This window comes from Pocillopora verrucosa, chromosome 6 (assembly GCF_036669915.1).
Source record: "Pocillopora verrucosa isolate sample1 chromosome 6, ASM3666991v2, whole genome shotgun sequence".
Taxonomy (NCBI): domain Eukaryota; kingdom Metazoa; phylum Cnidaria; class Anthozoa; order Scleractinia; family Pocilloporidae; genus Pocillopora; species Pocillopora verrucosa.
The window spans coordinates 20,687,641-20,708,477 of NC_089317.1; the positions used below are offsets into that span (position 1 = coordinate 20,687,641).

Here is a 20,837-nt window from a genome sequence, read left to right on the forward strand (position 1 = left end):
AATGCTCGTCTTAAATAGATTTGCATGGAAATTTCATGCAAGGGAGATTTGCATCAGCACGACATTGTCAAAGTGAAAATTAAATAATATAGCTCTAATGGAATGTTCGTGTTCATATTGAATTTCACGACAAGCCTGTTTAACTTTATTTCCGTATTTTTAACGATCTGCCGGTAGCAGTGTATTGATATCGTGGGAAAAATAGTGAAGCGAAACATCGCTAATTTATTTCGTGTGCAGAAACATCTGTCGCCTTTCCTCAGGCTATGTTCATTTGTTTTCTTCAGCAAATGCAGTACCGTATTTGTATAATATGATGCAGAATTGAAAGTAAGACTGCCGAGGAGAAGGATTATATAGGTTCTTCTGAACAGAATATCAGTATTTTTGACAGTCTTCACTAGAGACCAAACATTCACTATGCAGCGATTGTTTTGCCTGGAAACTGTTTTTGGCAGAGAAAATTTTAGGTCGGTGTTTTTTTCTCCCTCAGGGCAAAGAAAATACCTCTTGATAATCATCAAGAAATGCGGAGCCGAGAATTTTATAAAGCAGGTAATTGAAAAAGTTGAATCATGCAACATTTTTAAAAGAAAAGAAAAAAACTGAGCAAAAGTTGACGGCTTTGAGATCAAATCACGCGAAGCGATCACAATTTGATCACAGTCGGAAAACTATCAGAACCATACAATTAATAAGTCCCTTTAAATTTGTTATAGTCAAATGACACGTTTTTTTTAGTTTTGTGTAGATACGTAACCCTAATCTTATAATATCTTTCATTCACATAGACTCCTAAAATGAAACTCAGCGTGACAAAAAACGTTCCGTGTAAATATATTGATAATTTTCTATATAATTAAAAGAACTTGGAACAATAGCTAAAACACAAACTGGGGGAAAATTTTTCTGACAGTAATTTTTCCTCAACCGATTAACCAGTCGATTGTTACCGGAACTAACTTCTCAGAAGCTAACGGTCTGGAGAGTATTTGTAACTTTATTTACTCAATCCCCCAGTTGCTGCTGTTAGGGAGATTCCTACCTCTGTAAAAAATTTAGCTCGTTATTAGAGGTTGACAATAAACAAAGAACGTCAATTTAGCGAGAACCCCTAGTGAGTTGTTGTACGCAAGTGTCTACAATTGCGCATTGGTTAAGTGAACGATGCTTTTAGCTTGCGTGAAGGACAATTCAACATTGCTAAGTATTTGATATTTAGGAAAAACAAGCGAAAAAGTGGAAAGGAGCCATCTCAGTTGGCGTCCTAAGTTGAAATTATTCGTGTTTTATCTACTCTAGGTATTAATTTTAACAGTAGCATTTTCATTCTCGGACAAGTTGATATTTGAAACTGACGCGACAGGTGTTCATCTCTGATTAAATTACGTGACCGTCGTACTTACTTCCCAGAAAGCTAAGTTTGTGCTATATTCCAGCAATCTTTATTGAAGAAACCAACGTCACAATTAAGTGGTTTACAGAAGGGTCCTGACTCTTTTTTCCAAGTAGTTTACAAATGTATTTCAGTACCCATTCGGTTTGATCGTGCTTATATATGTTTGGGTACAAAAAGCTAAACAGTGGGAAAAAAGGTTGAATTAACGCCGGCAACATTTGATTACAGTGGCGGTTGAATACAAAAAAGTTTCCATCAGCACCGCAGTAGTTTTATTTGTGTTAAATGTTGTTACTTATTCTAACGAGCGCTACTAGCTATACGCTGAACAACTGAAAAGCCCACATGTTGAAAAATTTAGCTCACACGCATAATTATCGAATATTCCTGTAAACCTTGCGTTTTAAAAGCATGTAGAGTTGTCAGAACGTCTTATCAACTTCGAACAATCGAAAATCATAAACTAAGAATTGACATTTCTAGCTACGGCTGGTTTTACTACCACTACACATTTTTGTGAGTTTTCACATACAAAAGACAATATTCTAAAACACACAGACAGACTTTCTCAACACGCTTTTGCGATTCCATCTCGATGAATTACCTGTCGATAATTGTTGACCAGGTTATGGTTTACTATGAACAGGAGTGAAATAAGTACAGTTTTTAAATTGATCTGATTCATTGAAGAGCTTTCTACTGCTCGCAGCTATGCACTTGTAATAAAACTGCCTCACTTAACCCATGGATCACTGATATGACGAGAACTACTACCTGTGTTCCTGCACGAAGGTGGCCGCGCATGCGTAGTAGTTAAGCGCCAAAGGCTGTTTCTGGGGAGTGCAAAAATGAATCCCAAAATGCTTGGAATTTAAAAAACAACAATTCGAGTGTTATAGCTGAAAGATACTGCTCCAGAGGCACTTATAATTAGTGTCATCCATAGCAACATCAATAACTTACTAAAGCGATCTTTATTTCGTTGAAGAAATTGGTTTTTTTGTAATCGCTGTAACAAGTTTATTGCGATGTGTCTTCACATGGCTCTAAAAGATGGAAAGGGGAGAGATACTACAAAGCGAGTTGACGTAAGATCACATCGGAACAAAACACAATGTTGGATTGCGATTCGCTTCCACCAAGGCTCGTAAATATATACACATTTAGGTGGCGTGAAAGATAGGTTTTCAAGAGCAGATTGTGATCTCAGGGAAATATGTTTTCGTCTTGACACGAGCATGGGACAATAAATAAAAATTCTGAGTCCCCATGAGGAATCGAACCTCAGAACTTCGGATTCCGCGCTCCGATGCACTACCACTGATCCTGTTGCAAATTAGCTCTGCTACCACCACGTTTAGGGATCCAAATAGCTAACAAGAGATCAAAAGTCTCACATACTTTAAACATAAAATTATTGTGCTGTCTTTTTGCAGTACCGAACGGATTTCATGTCGGGTGAAGAAGTTAACCATGCATTTTGATCACAAGGAACTGTTCACTGTACATGTAATCACTCTGTTCACACAGGCCTGACGGAGCAGGCTGAATAAATTGTCATATAATTTGGTTTTATCAACTGAGTTGATAACGTAAATTTGCCACCGAAAAGAGTTTGTAAAGTTAACGTTTCGAGCGTTGGCCCCTCGTCAGAGTGAATGTCAGTGGTTTTACTAATCTCTCATATGCTGAATGCTTCTTTACTAAATTTAAACTGGCATGTCCATGCAACCACATCTCTATTTTACTAAAAAGTAGACGATCCTGGTCCTGACACCTTACCGGTTAAATTCTTGACCCTACCACCTAAAAATTCGGCCTCGCTATTGGAGTTCTAATTTTTGAACGGCTCTGGTACGGTTAGCTTGGGTAAGTGTGAACACTAAACGCAGCCTCTCGTATCTTAAACCGGTAGGAAACTAGTCTGGTGTAAGCGCTCTCTTGAGCTTGGTTCAAACAAAGGCGCGAGAACAAGGGCGGAGTGTGTGCGTAGCCGTTTCGTTCGCGCTCTGGACGGTGAACTGGACCAAAGCCGTAAGAGCGTTCCTGTCCTTGCGTTCACATGGCAATAAATAACTCATCTCCCGTCGTCTTCAAAGCGTTAGGGGCCTAACTTCAAATGTTAACGCGTAGCTTCTACTAAGGTGGATTTCATCACCATGAGTGACACCAGACGTAAACGTGTCGCTTTAGAGGGTTGATACACATATAGGCAAAGGACTGATCGTGTGGCGTAAGTGAAGGATATACTTGCGAACCGTCTTCGTCCTGTAGTCCGACAGAAAACAGAAAGAGGAGATATAACGCGATCCACGTCGGAGGTGACAACTTTGTGAGACAATCGACCCAACACAAATAACTTCATCACGATGAAAAACCCCTACGTTTCTCACGATCTAATTTTGTGTTTCTCTCAGAACAGAACAGAACTCGAGAAACAATCTACAGCTTTCAATACCTGTCCATTAAGTTCAATAAAACATCATGAAATACCTGTGCGGAAACTTTCAGCACAACTGAGCCCACTTGAAGCTTTTTTGTGGTTGGGTCTTTGTGTACACTGCGAAAGGAGGCAAGGAGACAGAAAAATAATTGTGCACTAGCATCTGATTCCTCCTCACAATATCGCCCCTAAATTACACATTAAGGTCACGAGAACAATGGAAATGATCACCCATTAAATGAGCTCTTGATTGTTAAACAAATTCTCCTTGTCAGCTTTAGGAAATGTTTAGAGAACAGTATGGAGAATATACATACTGATGTTAGGATCTAAAGGGTTCAACAAACATACCTCAAAGGTGAAACAAAAACAATTACTATTTTACAAAAGAAAAAAAACATTGTTATGAGATTTCAACCTGTTACTAGGGGTTTTCCAAACTTTTTAATCAAAGCCTGTCTGTTCAGATAACATCCTCTTCAAACTCCACGCATTACGCCGAACGTTTACCCACACGCATTAAAAATTGAACAATGATTCACCATTACCTTAAAAGATCTTTGTAAATTATCTTAGTCGTTTCAAGGTAAGGATTTATGTCATCCTCATACTAAAAGAAAGGTCATAAGACACAAAGTTAATTTAATTTATGCAACAAAACCAGCATGCAGAAAAACATTCTACATGCAATAAAATTGCACTTCCCAGAGGGCTCACGGCCTGACCTTATAAAGTGGTGATAAAGTAGAGGTCAACTTGCTACAGAAAAAAATTGCAGATGACTTTGTGAAGTGAAAGGTGTAATTTGCTTCGAGTCTTTTTATGGTTGTTTTCGTTCTCTTCATGTTCAACAATGCTAGAAAACTCAAAAGATTAAAAAATAGAAGGAACTGGTTTGGCAAATGATGCTGTTGAGAGCCTACTCCAGACCCTCAGTTATAAAGCAGAACGTAGTAAATGAGCTGGAAACAGAAATAGAGGAGGAGCGAAGATAGAGAGGGTGATTTGGGACCATAACATGACTGGACCCAAGCTTCCTCTTTTCACTGCTCTGAGCTGTTACTGGCTCTAACCGACAGCCTGAAATGGGCTAACAATTTCATTCACGACTCGTTTGCCTTCCATCCTAAAACATCAGGATTTTTCGTCATAGAAATACCTAAGTAAACTTACTTGACAGACTTGTCCACCAAGACAGAGATGCTTAAAAATCAGGAAAATGAATTCATTTCTATCGGCATCGCTAAATATTGGATATGTTTCAGCTTCTTCCAGAAGTAAAACCTGGTGAGTCAAAGCCAGCAAGTCTTTATTGTTATCTATTTCTTTATATCCAATCATTTATTCATTTATCTTTATTTATGCATGTATCTCATTTGCAACAAAGAAAAATTACAAGAGTGATACAAAAATTAAAATTAAGTGTTAAACAAAGGAAAAAATGACGGGGAGACAGAAAAGGGGTCACACTTGAGCTACAAAGTTACAAATTGTTTCATCCTTGCCAACAGAGAAAAGTTGCCTAAAAGTACTTATTAGTTAGTTCTCTGTCATGATACAGGTGGACAACGAGCAGTCCCTCCTTTTTGGCATAGTCTGTTGTGCATATCAAAGAAAAATTCAGTGAAAAACAAAATTGATGGAAACGCTCCCGCAGAACTCTAGGAGTAAGGTACAAGAAAATTAGATGTTTATAGTGTATGTTACAGGTGCTGATAGCTTCCATGTACAATGGCAAATTATTTGAAACCAGGATAAAGTGTTCCAGTCAGTGCCAAGTAACAAGTAGGAGTCATGGTGAAAAGTACTATCAGTGACTGCAACTGCAGCCTGTATGGTTCCAGCCTCTTGATCAATGGAAACGAGCTTACAAGCATGTGTTTTGTTCCACCCACTCTTTTGCTAATGTTCAGTAACCAGAGTGGGATATAAGATACTACAACTGATTTTTTTTAATATTCTGACCAGACAATGTCAGCTCAGTTTGGACCTGCAATAGCCAGCGAAGGTCAATAATTGATACATGTGACTGTGTAGTTTGAGGAGAATTATTCTCCTCAAACTACACAGTCACGTGTACTTGGCTTGGAAGAAGTTTACTGAACATATACTTCTTACCTTTCTAAGTTCATCAGAAATAACAAAGTCTTCGAAATACTCATCAAAACATTTTTTGATGTTTCCTGATTCTCGCACAATACCTTTTGAATTAAAATAATGCTCACTCTTAGTTTCAAAGTAATCAAACAAAACCTAATGCATGCAGAGTGTCTATAAAAATACCTTTTTCACAATTGTACTTCTGAGATATAAATATCAATTTGCTGCACTGTCCTCTATTTGTTTCTTATAATTTTGGCTGATTTTAGTGCTTAAATAAACAGTATTCCATAAATTTCATATTTTCATCTTTCTTCTCATCAACCCTCTGCTTGAAAATGTACTGATTTTGTAAGGAGAAATTCCTTTTTGATTACTCTTGAAAAAAAAAAGACCTTCACCTTGTTCTTGTAGCCTGTCAAAGAAGTCCATTGATGTGACTGCACAAGAGACAATTTCTGCTGTGACAGATGATGGTCTGATACCTGCAGCAAGAAAAAAAAGACTGCTGGTCATAACATAAACTTAGAGATGGCTAATCTTTATGCTGAGTTTTCATCCATTTTTTCCCCCAGTAATATACACAAACATCTACATCCAAAGTTTTCTCGACCTATGTTTTTAAAGCATGTAACTAGAAGTGTAAAACAAAGAGGAGAAAAATAAAACAGAAAATCAAATGAGACAAACCACAGTGAGACTTCTCTTGCCATCACTATTGCTAGAACTGTTCAAGACTGATGCTGAGTCAAGTGGAACACATATTCTCTTAAAGTACATTAAACCTTTAACTCCCAAGTTCTGATTGTAAATTCTCCCCACTACCTGCTACACATTCCTTTGTATCATACGACGAGAATTTGGTGTTTAATCAAGAATCAAGATAACAACTTCTCCCTGATAAGAATGAAAATCCTCACTACCTGTTTGCTGGATGATGTATAGATACTGTAAGGAGAAGTTACATGTTTGTCACCTCCAGCAGTTAAAGGTTAATTATAAAGCAAATCTTAAGAAAAGTTTATATAAACCACATAATATTTAGGAAAGCATTTCTGTTTGTTTCATGGTGAAATGATCTGCGTTAAAGCTACTACTCACCAAGAGGTCCCCATGAATTGGAGGAGGAAACAACCTAAATGGTAACAAGTAATAAATTTAAATTAAACCATTAAACAAAAAGGAAAAACAGATAAAAAACATATAAATAACTACATCTACAAGGAAAAAAATTAATTAGGTTACTACATTTAAATACAAGTAATTCATGAGGATTTTTGTGCAAAAAATTACTGCAAAATGTTTAAAACAACATTTTTTTTTCGATTGTTGACAGAGATAAAATTTGACCATAGGTATTGGAAGTTTCTTTTTTTTTCTGACTAACCACAAATTCACACATAATCAAAGACAAAATTCTTGATAATTAGCTGTTAAACATATGACAGCTTCACTTCTCAAAAAGTTTCTGCCCAACATGAGAAACTACTTCTCCCCTTTCCTAGTCAATGTGACCGGGTCTTTTAGAGTTGCGACAAAGTGACTAACCTGTAGACTTGGTACAACTGCAGGATCTTGAAAAAAGTCCTATTGAAGTTTTGGAACATTTTCAAGCTTTTAATTATAATATTTGAAACAACAACTAGACAAATAAAAACCATAAATAAATTTGAAAGTGGTATCTCAATGTCCTTTCTAACCCTTTTTCCCCAAGAGTGGCTAGCATTTAATTTCTCTTTACAATATCCCCTCTGAAACAGACATTAAGGTCATGAGAATAACAGAAATGATCACCAACTAATGAATCTCTTGATTGTTATATAAAGTCTCATTGCCAGCACCTAAGAAAATGTATAGAGAACAGTATGGAGAATATACAGACTGACATTAGGATGCTGAGAGTTAATAGAGAGTTTTAGATACATATTTAGTGTGTTTGCCTCTAATGTGAAACTGCGGTCAGCAGTTTGTGGTTAGAAGTTGAAGAGACTTTCAGCTTTTTAGATCTACGTTGCCTTTCACCTGAAAAAAGTCAACATTTGCGCTGCCATCTTGAATTATACAAAGAATGAAAGTCCTTCATTTCAAACACAAAATGTGGTTAAAAGACTGGTTTTCTAGCATCCTGATAGGGCTGGTTATAAAGAAAAGTCTTCACCTCACATATATTCATAGGACATACATGAGAATCTTTGAACAGGAAGGAAAGAAACATTGAGGGAGTTGAAGTACCTGACACTGCCTCACCTGAAGTTCAATGAAGAAATGTAAAATGGTTTCCGTGTTTACATAGCCTGATGTAAACACGCGGGAGGTTGGAAGAACATGAGATAAGCATAGGAAACCATGACGCAAAGCAGAGTGGTTTCCGGCTTATCGAGTGTTCTCCCAACCTCCCGCGTGTTTACATCAGGCTATGTAAACATGGAAACCATTTTACATTTCTTTTATAAAATAACTAATAAGGGGAACGAAAACCGTGTTTACATATGCTCATATAAAATGGTTTTATGGCCAATCAGAGCGTGCGTACTATTTGAATTATTTTATAAATGTGGACAGCACACAGTGAGCATAACTGCTGGAGTCTGGTCACGTGACTCCTAGACATTTGCAGTCATACGTATTCAGAAACAAACATGGATCTAAAACTCCCTAATAAATTTTTTGTACACCAATAACCAATAGAGTGTCAAGCCACACTATTACCAGTCAAGCTTTTCTTTTTGTAATGGTAATGTATAAATAATGAAATTCGAAGGCCTCTGCATACGTTTCTTATTGTCGAATTGTAGTGGAATATTACGATACAAATTTTGGCGCAATTATGATTTGGATGGTAAAAATGTTAGCATGTAGACTTCAATTGATACTAACGGTGCAAAAGCCTTACTAGTGCTAAGACAAATTCTCACCAGCGCAACTCACCAACACAAATTTGTCTTTCTGGTAAGCTTGGAATAACTGATCATAGGAAAACATTTGAACTGTAGTTCTCAATATCATTCCCCTGAAAAACGAGATAGATTATTATGAATGGTCTTAAAAAGACGAATTTCTCTGACGCCATTATTTTGAGACAAATAAACAATGCAAAATAGTCTTTATATCGTGCACTAGCGTTCTTACCATTTCAAGAAGTGTTCTTTAACGTCAGAGGACTCAAAACCTGGAAAAGTTTTGTTTGGGACAAACTGGAAGGTGAACCGTTCTTCTTCGTCCGCCATTTTGGTTGTTTACTCGTGCATGACAGCCCAACCTCTTTCCCAGGGTCTCTCGACCTTTAACCGGCCCCCCCCCGCCGCCCCAAGAAGTTACTCAAAGGGCATTGCAAGCTGACATCTCTTCAGTCGAGGAAGGACATTCAAAAACCTGTTCCTACTATTCCTACCCAAATTGTTCTCTTTCTTGAATATGATCAAGACAAGCAACTCTCTAGAATAACGAATTACAGTGAGTGCTTCACATGGGGAGATTTCTTTCAAACAAACCAAATTAAGTCAACACTCAAAGAAAATCCTTTCATTACGATACCTTGTTCAAGCATCAAGAATGTGGGATAGCGACCTTGTCGAGCCATGTGAAGCATATATAGAAGTCTGCACATATAGTTCATGCCTTGTAGACTTTTCGGTCTTGAAATATTAGGGGGGGGAGTACTTAGGTCAATTTTGCTGGATATGTGCTGTTAGCCTCTCAGCACCCCTAACCATCATGGTACATTCTGTGGCCAATTACAGACCCAATCTTAATCACATTTGGTAATACAGTACCCACCCTCTAACCGAGAATTTTAAATCCCTACTTACTAGAAGCAACACCAGCAGCACATCTACACTAGCCTATTACTATAAGGGAGTACCTCTCCCCTGTAAAGATACTCTCTGTTCCAGACGCGAAGCAGTCAAATTCTATCTGATCTGATCTGTAGACTCCTTAAAAAATAGAAGCAGACGTAAAACTCTGGGCAAAAAATGTGTTTCCGTGTGAACTCAGCAAGCTCACCTCTTTACTAAACCATCTTCTTATTGTCCTTAGCTTCACCACTTGTCATTCCGTGCAGCTCAGCCTTCTTTACCCAGGGGTTGCTGTGGTATCTTCCTTCCGGCTCAGAAAACAGTTACATTTTCGTAAGTACTTTGTTTTTCTCCATGAAAAAAGCTAAAAAACTGACCTACCTAAAGTTTTGAACGTATAATTATGAATATCGAGACTTTGAAGATCTTATAATGAACATGTTTAGCGGGCTCTTCGTTCCGAAAAGATACTCCCGAAAGAGACGTTTATTTTTACAGGCTGCATCAAAAAAGGAATCTGATCTTCAGCTGGTTTGAGCTCCACGTTTCAAGTTGCATGGCAAAGGATTTGTGTTCCATTGCCTGAGAAATTTTGGCAGAAGACATCAGTGTTAGTTGTTTGCTAAGACATACAGATCATGCAACATTTTATACCATCATGGTATCAGGTCTATGTTTAACAGAAAGCACACATCTCCGGTCTTAATTTGTTCTAGGTAAACCAAAACTGGCGTCATATTTACCATCTCCGCTGAGATTGTTGGCCGGAAAAAAGCCCGGCTTTTTTTTCTTATTTTTTTCAATATAAGAAAAAAATCCTATAACAACTGAAGGATCGTAGCCCCATGTCGAAGTATTTTCTCAATTGAGTTGATACCGTAAAGAATTTGAAAGCTAACGTTTCGAGCGTTAATCCTTCGTCAGAGCGATAGACGAGGGGCTAACGCTCGAACTATGAACGTTAGCTTTTAAACTCTTTACGGTTGTTAAAAAAAATTTAGGAAGATATGAGAAAAATGAAGTAGTTTAAAATTTCATTCGATCCTCTTAGAGTTTCTTCATAGCTACCTATAGCTAAAATTTCTTTCGCGTTGCGTAGTCTAAACTAATAAAACGCATAAACTTTAAACTGTATTATAATCATTTTTTAAATTCTTTCAGTATGAGATCATCGCATTTTATCAAGATTCTTCGAAAAGTTACGAGAACTTTTACATAAATTTTTGTCAGACGTCCAAATTAGGTGAATTGTACGCGTCTTTTCCCAAATAACGTAATAAATAGTACGTCAGTAACATGACAAAACGTGCGATTACTGAATAATTTAATGGTCTCCTGACACGCTCGCGTGATATTTCAAGTGCTTAAATGACGAAACGTGCAGACACTCATGCGTAAACTTAAGATAACAGTAGAGTGATTTTAATGAAATACTTCCCGTGTTGCACAATCGGACGTAATACCGATCATATCATTCAGTCACGTGAAGAAACTTATGTTTTTCAGCCGATTATGGCCAGCATGAGATTTTGAGAAAAAAAAAATTGAACTCCTGCGTCCAAGTTAAGTTAAGTTCAAGTTCTTAAAATGGGCAACCTTTCCATTTAAAAGATTTGGAATAGAACTCAGAATAGAAGTCGGCCAGAAAGGGTATATATAACGAAGGGTATTATAACGAAGTTTCCAATGCTTATTCAGGGTTAGGGATTGTAATTAAGGGTCTCGAGGTGATGGCTTTTACGGTTAGCGGTTAAAATTTTGGGCAATTTACCGCTAACAGCTAATATCTTACCATTGTGGTCACAAGAACAATTTTTACGGTTAATTTTTTTTTACTATTAACGGTTAAAATTTGTCAATTTTTTCGCGTAAAGGCTAAATGTTAACCCAATTGTGATCTTCTAGTTTGAATCACGAGTGTTTGCGTGTGTTTGCGAGTGTATATTTTAGAACTCAGTGGTGTTAATGTTTGCGGGGAAAAGAGCTGTGTAATTACCCCCTCCCAATCCCTAAACAAGCCTCCTTTCGATGTTATCAAAGGTCAAAATAATTCAATAATTTGGTTTATGTTTCCTGTAGGTTATCAAAATACAAGACGAAACCGCAACGAACTCTTTTTTTCTCGATCAAAAGGCCAGCTGTTGTCAAAATCTGTTCGGACACATATACGCCTTCATTTGTTTTATAATTCAGCTTTGTATTTTAACGGAACGGTGCGATTAAAGTTTTCAGATTTCTTAAATCAAGAGTCTTACTCGAGCAATCAGCCGATGTTCCTAAGTTGTAAATTAATTCTGAACTTAGGTTTTTCTTCGTTGGGGTGTGACCTATTAAAATGGTTAGGCTTTAAAAAAAAAATGTTTTATAATCAGCAAGGTGCCTGCAACAGCTCATTACCGAAGAATCATAACAGTGGGCTTTTTCGATACGAATAGGCCTTGATTGCCAAAGGAATTGAAAGATTGAAAAAAACCTAGGATTAAAAGTGACTATTTTCCTGTCTTTCCATCAAACTGGATTTATTTAGTCGGTCGCAAAAACTGACTTTTTCATTGTACACCCGCAACTTAAAAACCCGCTAGAACAAATCTCTTGAAAGAGTTGAACACCGACTGTGCGCTCTTAACTTCTTCATGGGTCATATCATATGAGAAGGTTCGCACTTTTCAAGATTAAAGCCTTGCCTCGTTTGATAACAGGTCATGATGTTCTGCAAATGAGAGATTCTGTGCTGTTTTTACAGGAAGAGTAAAAGATTTTTACGGAAAGTCGAAAATAAAAGGATTCACACGAGTCACAATACATCGGAAACATGTTTTGAGAATCGTTTTTTCCTGAATTGCTACAGGGCAGCGAAAAAGTTGTGAGCTGTTTTTTTTTTCCTTTTCCGTTCCGTAAATAACGCCTGGTCTCATATCTTATTTGTTTATGGAAACATGCGTTACATAATTTCAGAACTGGTATCTTCACTGAGCTGAGGAAACATTTTTCGGCGTAAAAACGTGCTATACAGATGCTATACTGATTTGAAACGAGTTATCAGCACCTGGAGAATGAGCTTGCACGTGAAATGAAGATTTCGAAATTCACTTTACTTTGAATGCAACAGCCGTACATGATTCAATATTTTCCTGGCCAAAAATAACAACAATTCTTTTTTTGTTAGATGAGGACTTAGTATCGGTGAAGAGGCCTGTTTGGTTGGTTAGTAAGCAGGTTTGTCTGGATCCGTATATCAGATGTGATATAAGTTTTCTTTGAGAAGTGCTTATCACGCGTTTGCTCTCAACAAAATACTGTAAGCTGCCAGGGACGTTAACACAGCTTGTTTTTTTTAAGCTCCTTGCTTTGCGTAATCAATCAGTTTTCGTCACAAAAAGGAAACGAATGGAAGAAAGTTGGTTCTCGTTGAGTCATTTAACTTTTTCTCCTCAGTGTTGCTGTCCGTGTGGGATCCCAAATGCTTTCCTTTGTGTACTAATGTTATGAGTGACCTTTAACCTTGCCATATTGAGTTTGCCAACGCAATATTTGTTTACAACGACGCATTTAGACTCGGCGAGATCATTAACTTGAAGTTTGGCCAGATACCAAAAACTGATAATTGAACACAATTCCCTGCCAAGATGCCTCTCCCGATCTTTGATTCCTACCCGGCATCAAAAACCGACACTTGACAGACGAGACATATTATAGATAATCAACTCCTGTCGAAACAAAGCAGGTTTGTCGATAAGAAGAAATGAAGAGCTAAGAAATCACAGAAACTGAAAATTTGACGACCACACTTGCGAAATTTGAAGTCTCAAGCGGAAAACGAATGCTGGTGATGTCTGTTTGATGAGTCCTCAAATATTAGGTTATATAATCTATTACAACCTCCAAGACATTTAGAAGTATAGAAGCCTGCCTTTGTTCCTACAGCTCCTGTTCGTGACAGTTGGACAATTACTGTTGGTTCATGAGTATTGTTAAAAGATTTAAGGTTTTCGCGGGATCGTGGGAATATAATAAGGTTGCTATAACAACACTTGCAAGCCATCTCGGCTCTATCGAACGAAAGGAGAGCTTCACAATTATCCCCTTCTCAGTGTGCAAAGAAACTAGGATTCCAGATCTAAATATGTTCCCACTTCTTTCAGTAAAGGCTGAATAAAATTGTTGACTTCTAAGCTAAGTTTTAGCTGGCAGAGTTGACAGAAACAGAAGCCTGACAGAAATAGCCAGATTTTCACGCGTTTTGTTAGTATCTTTTTATCTGTCGAACAACCTCGATCGTCTTTTCCGTTGATGAGTTCCAGCTACTGATTTCTTCGCGTCTGGAAAAAAAAGGAACGTTCTCATATACTGATTTATTAGAAAACTGTTTAATTGTTCGATTTTGAGTGAGCAATCAATCAAACTATGCGTATTGCACCTTTTGTACAAGAACAGTTCAATTTCCTGAAATTGACTAATCACTATGACACAGAAGAGAAGGGCTCCGTCAAACAAAGTCTTGTAGTTGATGAAAGTAATACTCTCAAGGCCTTCTTTGCATCATTGCGTAAAAAATTTATGGGTCATAAATTTGCCCTCAGGAAATCCTTGAAACACATGAGAGAAACCTATCAATTTAGATGTTGTCGCAGATGTCAAATCATTGCTGCAAACGGGCTTACACACTGTTCTTTCATGCGTAAGCTACATAACTGCACATTTATTTGAAACAGTAGGGGTTTGTGCATTATATCTCCTCCTTACGTGGAAAACAACAAGGATTTCAATTGGCGGCTCTGCGTGCAAAATTAGCAATAATCGCGGATGTGGAAAAAGGATTAGAGGTAAATTGACTCACTGGAGAATAAATTCGCGGAGCGGTCAGGCGACTGAAGCTTCCTTCAAGATCGCGTGATGTCGCTTGTTAGGGCGCACTGTCGCGAGCAAATTTGCGTGTTTTTCCAAAGGCACATTGTTCCTCAATAAATTGACACGACGCTCGACCACCCACTTGTCTATCGCAAGAAATGGGAATTGAGTTACAAAAAGATCTGCTTCGTAGTGAACGTGTGCCTGCTCTGGCAGATTTGCTACGATTTTTTTAATATGCCCACAAGGCGTTTAACATCTCAGAAGAAGCAATCAGGCGGGTAAATCGACGGCGAGATATTAAGGTTGTTGTTATCAAGATCGTAGTAGCCTGCGGCTGGAAAAAAGAAACTTCGACCCTCTGAACTCGGGGTTATCGCCAAAATCTCCATCCCGTTATCAACAAATGTCTTATCAAGCGGTCAGTGTTATGGGAAATTGAAAGAAACCATCGAGCCAATAAAACTTTAGCCAAAATCTTTTGAGCTGTGTAATCACAGTTTCGGGTTTCAAACGTAGACGGCCCTCCTATGTTTTTGTTAAGAAACAATGCGACTTCCGGTGTGCTGAGCTGTCAGTAACAAAGCTGAGTGTCACTTATTGTAAACCTGAGACGAGTGGCGTCTTCTCTCACAGGGGGAGGGAGTATTGAATACTCGTGGGTAAAGAAGTGATCTCTGGAGATGCAAAAACGAAAAATAACCAACAAAGAAGGAAACATTGACAACGGAAGATGTTGGCAACGGAAGATGTTGGAGACGGATTTAAAAGGCTGAATTTCTGATAAATCAGCAAGAATGGAGAAAGCAAGACAAAAAATGTGATAGCCGCTAGCACACCATCACCCCCCCAGAATTTCAGTGCTACGTGATGTCCCAGTCAGCAGAAACAGGGATGGAAGAAGTACACGGAAACCCCACATAACACGAAACTATCCGTCACCATTACCGCATAGACTGACCAAATTTCCGTCCCTTTTCTCTCTTCTGTCCCAAACTTTGCCACATTGCAAAACAGACTTACACAAACATACAGCTCGATATTTATCACACAGCTGCATATCAAGTAAGTCTTGTTTACATGTAATTGTCATTGTATCGTGTATTTTGGTCCCCGCGGAGTATTCACGTTTCAAAGGTCTCTCGAAGCTTTTGCCGGCATTTTCAGCTGCGTACTGTGCGCGTGACCACAGTATTTCTATTCCGTCATAAACTCATTTCTGGAAAGCCCCAGAAAACTCGATGATTTTGCACCATAGAGAAAACCCACGCTTTAAATCTCGCTTCCTAACGACAACTGTTACGTAGCTCGCAAAAATAGAACTGCACAATGGCGCCTTTTATCAATGAACTATTGTTTGTCCAAATACGCCAACTGATTGGTTTGTTCATACAGTTGGTATGACGACCAAATCTCGGGGCTAATCATTACGTCACGTCCCACCCGAAAACCAGGCCCCCCGCGATGAGTGGAAATAATAGCCCGTAATATATGTGTATATATTTCCCGATACTGACCTTAGAGAGCTTCATAACAGTTCTGAGTTGTTACGGCGCTAGCCCATCACTATTTGATGTGTCAAAGGCATTCTGTACTGAGCACACCACGTTAGGCAATCAACAACACTGGCAATGGAAAGAAAGAACAATAATTGTGTGGTGCACGTGAGGCAAGATTCTGATAACGACCTAGAGGCGCTTTTCCATGTCATCAGCAAGAACTCAGTGGCGAAGACGCATCCTGAGCCAGCATCGTCGTCACAATCATTACCAATGCGATTAAGAAAGCTTCCTCCGTCGTTTTTTAAGCAACCTCCAATCGACGGTAGCTTATCACCCGATCAGGACGTCCCAAAAAGGCTTCCAATCTCTCATTCGCACTCGCGTTCATCGCCAGCGTCGCTCACAGTTCCTACGACTCTGAAAGGCCCGCCAAACCACTCCTTGAGTCCTGGCGTTCACCATCAAAGATCAACCTCTTTCGATAACACAGCGTTGCTTGAGGAGCCTACTCCTATGCCGCCTGGGTGGGAAATGAGAACGACGGCGAGTGGCCAAAGATACTTCATGAAGTAAGACGAAAATGTGTTAGCATCCCTTAATGCCAGTGGTTTAATGAATTGTAAATGTCTTAACACAACTTCAGTTAAATTACGACATTTAAATATTAAAACGCACGCACGCCACACAAAATCAAGAATAGTAAATTCCGTACAATAATTTTACTACGCTGGAAGTGTTAACGGTCTCATGAAGACATAATGATTCTCTAGCATAAAATTTCATTGAATTCGGGTTTTTATTGTGTTTCTTAAAACCATTAACTAAACCTGTTTCCTTATATATGTACGTGTCTTTGGTGCTCAATATGGCGGGTAGCCAAAATCGGATGTAACACAGTAAATACGCTGTTTCAACTATAGTGAAACTAATCACGCTTTTGTTCTCTCTCGCAGTCACTTCGAACAGCTAACAACATGGCAAGACCCAAGAAAAACACAGTCAACTTCAAATCTGAACAGCGTACAGCCTGTCGGCAATTTGCCCGATGGATGGGAACAGGCGATAACACCAGAAGGTGATATTTACTATATCAACCACATCGAAAGGACAACCAGCTGGATCGACCCGCGACTCGCGATGCACTGTAGAAATCAGGAGAATATGCGTTCGACCTTGCCTCCGGATTTTAATCGCCAAGGCCATCGAACCCTTCAGCTTCATCGTCTCCAGAGAGAGCGTGAGCAACTTTTGAAACGGCAGCAGGAACTCTTGAAGCAAGAGATCAAATTGAAACGTGATATTCTAGAGGAAGGTGGGAAACCGTCGCTGCTCGGAAACTTGACGCGAGAATTTAGCGCGCAAGATCCCCCTGTAACGAACGGAGGACATATCAGAGACGAATCATTTGATTCTGGGCTCGGAATGGGAGGTGGTAATTACCAGTTCCACGACGTCGATATGAACGATTCGCAACCGATGTTTGACGCGAATTACAACTCGAAGGACACTTCTTTTCGCGCCGATCCTAGGATACCCGAGATCCTTGATAGCCTGCCTGGCACTAATGTCGACTTAGGTGTGATGGAAGGAACAGATAATTCCACCAACATGGAAACTGAAGATCTTGGGGTTGGACTGGAGTTCAATTCGGAGATCTTAAACGATATGGAATCCGTGCTAATATCGCCGACCTTGACTTGGCTTTGAGCTTGTTAAGATTTCATTAAAGCGCAACGTAATAGTTTTTATAGAAAGGATTTTTCAATGACATTAGAATATTCTCAACGGAGTGAAAAGTAAGTACAAGGCGCTCGTTAGCGATCAAACCACTTCCCTTTTTTACATCTTCATACGCGTAAATATTAAGATTAAGATTGTAACTTACTTCTATAAGAGAACTTGTTTCGCAACGAAACTACAAAGTTCGGCTTTAGAGTCGAAATAGGAAGGCTTTATCGTATTGTTCTAGAGGAAAACACAATTGAAAGTCGGTATAATTTTTTGCGGTGAGAGTATAATAGTTTTTTGATTTAATTGCTTGTAAATAAGAGTTAGAGATTAATACGGGTTTTCATAATAGCGTCAAATGTTTGCGTCTCCGCAAAATTGCTTTTTTCAGCTTTCAATAGTTAGCTGTCGTTACTCATTTGGCGTTTTGATTTTGCGTCGTATCCGGGTATCGTGTGAAAAAATTGGATACGTTTCCAACTCCACCCACGAGATCGACTTTTGTTCTTAGAGAATGACAAAACATCAACCCTGATTAATCGTGAGCGAGACTTGAACTCTATCATTTTATCCACATAAAAATCAGCACTTGGTAGGCATTAGGCACGCTAGGTGTAATCTTAGCTAGTCTCTCCACAACTCGGGCGAGATTCAAGATCGGTTTACACATCAATGCTGGCTTTCTGTGTTTGACAAAATTGTTATGGTTCATTAAGCAGCATACGGCATAATTTTGGTAATTAGGGTAGCTTTCTTGTATCCAAAAACTTGATTATTTTTGCTACGAAAGGATCTAATTTTTTAGATACAGTATTTAATGCGGGTTCATTGCATAGCTTTATACGGCTTTCCACGCGCGTTTGTGAAATTGTTTGTATTTTTTTTTAGTACAACGCAAAAGACCTTAGATTGATAAGCGTAGCAACACATTTTGACTTCACTTTAGTGTAAATATCAGTTTTCATTTTGATAGTTAAGCTATATTTTAGATATATATATATATATATAAAAAAACAAACCGAAAGGGGAATTCATGTCTAAGGAATAACGCTCCGTTTCGATACGCGAGAAGAGCGGTAAATTGCTCAGGAAGGGGCCATACGAAGTGTAGATCAGAAAGACTTCTATAAAAGTGTTTTTGTTTGCATTTCCTTCTTGGTGTTAAGCCACACACACACTCTCCGTCTGTGGTGAGCAAATTTGAAGATTAAAATTGAGCGGCGCGATGGCAAGAATGTTTACTTTTCTGTGTTTTACGCCGCCAGAATTATTCATTTGGTTTGCAGCTGATGTAGGCGTGAAGACCCCTTTGCAACCAGTAAACAAATTACCTTTATTTTTGTTCTCTAAATCAGAGCAGTGATATTTCATAATATTCTTACCGATGTGTTTCCTGGTGAAACGTCACACAATAAAGTATTTTATTAACAAATAGTAGAATGGTGTTTGTCTTTGATATTTCGACGACGGTAGGCTTCAATAACTTCTAGTAAGCGGCGAGAACTCATTGGCAACTGATCAACACGCCGTCACATTTTGCATAAGAAAAGAAAAGCTGATTGAAGAGGGTAAAAATAGTCTGCTTGTTAAGTCCTTGTTATAGTCCATCCCGCTGAAATGTCTAGACAAACAAATGGGGTTTTCGTCCTTCGTAACCAGATCCAGCTCTTGTTTTGTATAATGCATGAAAACCTAAGCTCTTGCTGTGAACTTTATGTGTATCAGTGTGGTCTTCTGTAACCCTCAAATTATCTTTCCATAACCAAATTATGAGCCTTACAGAAAACTGTGATCCCGGGGTTTAACTCATTGTAGTTGTTCTTAAAACTATGGGGCGTTTTCTTTGAAGTTTCGGCGTAGAGGCAGTGATACAATTATTGTTAGACACAATTGAAGAATTATTAAGCTCCAGCTCTACACAAATTGACTTCCGCCGGCTTGCTAAATCGTCAGTCTACTTTCATTTGCGAAATCGTGTAAATATTCGTAACACAAGAGGTACACATAAAACGACCTTGGCAGAAAAACTGAAAATGAATTCATCAAGATGCGTTCATTGTGGAAAAAGTTTGTTGCAGCTTCCCCAAATGACAAAATTTCGATATCATGCCTAGGGGAATCGTAAAGGCAATTTAGAACGTTTGATTCTCTTGCGAAACATGATTTTGGACCCCGTTTACGTATCACAGCAATGCAGTACATGGGGAACACTGGAAAGTCACATTCACTTATACTCGCACGCTAAGACAAATCGTTTGGCAGACAATTGAGAGAGAATAAAAATTTTGAGCAAACGAACGGAAAAGCCGGTTTTTAATCAGTATCTACACTTATGGTACCATTGGATGCTTATTATGAGCTTGCTAAGAGCTGATTTTTTTCATGTTGTTAATACTCGTAACACTCATTTTTTCCCAACACGATTTATCAGGTTTTTCTCTTTTGAAATCTTCAGTCTGTCATCAGCTGCGATTGCCTATCTCTTATTAAAAGTGACCTGGTGAACCGCACGAGTAAGGATTTGTCAAATCAGTTGTTCCAGTACATTCGAAAATTAATACTTCTCAGTTGCACCTACAGACAACACCTGAGAACCTTGCCAAAAGCGACGCTTACCTCATCATAATTCAATCTTTGACCGTGAGAAAATCCAGACACAACATGAAAAAAACGTGATAATAAAAGTCACACTAAACTGCTAATTTACTTATGAAAACTTTTCGCTACACAAATGCACCGCTTTGATTTGCCGGATTTCTCAGGTGACAGAAACGCGCCCGCTATTGCGCGTTTTCCCTCCCGTGCTAAAGAACCTAAACGCGGTATGTTTCTACTTTGAACGGACCATTAACACTTTTAATCCTTCAAAGAAACGTTTTCCGTCTTGTTTGACAAAAGAGGAGCAATTCATTGGCGCCACACCTCCCCTTTAGCGCTTCCGGTGTGTACGGATGAGTAAAATTTCCGCGTAGGCAGGGGGCGATGATGAATGTGACCGAACATGCAACCTACAGAACGTA

At 38.6% G+C, this 20,837-nt stretch overlaps 2 protein-coding genes and 1 long non-coding RNA gene across 3 annotated transcripts; 1 reads left to right on the forward strand and 2 right to left on the reverse strand.

Moving 5' to 3' along the window:
• Positions 1-45: 45 nt before the first annotated feature.
• LOC131793639 (cilia- and flagella-associated protein 300) lies at positions 46-9,207 on the reverse strand. Its single transcript, XM_059111076.2, has 10 exons — positions 9,072-9,207; positions 8,871-8,952; positions 7,491-7,529; positions 7,044-7,077; positions 6,344-6,427; positions 5,961-6,043; positions 5,016-5,126; positions 4,391-4,452; positions 3,893-3,959; positions 46-3,667 (listed from the first exon to the last, which is right to left on the reverse strand). The coding sequence occupies exons 1-10, from the start codon at positions 9,167-9,169 to the stop codon at positions 3,554-3,556; spliced, it is 774 nt and encodes a 257-aa protein (XP_058967059.2). The 5' UTR covers positions 9,170-9,207; the 3' UTR covers positions 46-3,553.
• Positions 9,208-12,810: 3,603 nt separating this feature from the next.
• LOC131792586 (uncharacterized) lies at positions 12,811-13,970 on the reverse strand. The gene is made up of 2 exons (XR_010717839.1): positions 13,619-13,970; positions 12,811-13,446 (listed from the first exon to the last, which is right to left on the reverse strand). It is a non-coding gene; the product is annotated as an uncharacterized lncRNA (long non-coding RNA).
• Positions 13,971-16,026: 2,056 nt separating this feature from the next.
• Positions 16,027-19,257, forward strand: LOC131792576 (transcriptional coactivator YAP1-A-like). The gene is made up of 2 exons (XM_059109993.2): positions 16,027-16,658; positions 17,043-19,257. Exons 1-2 carry the CDS (start codon positions 16,219-16,221, stop codon positions 17,794-17,796), a joined length of 1,194 nt encoding a protein of 397 aa, XP_058965976.1. The 5' UTR covers positions 16,027-16,218; the 3' UTR covers positions 17,797-19,257.
• Positions 19,258-20,837: the final 1,580 nt, after the last annotated feature.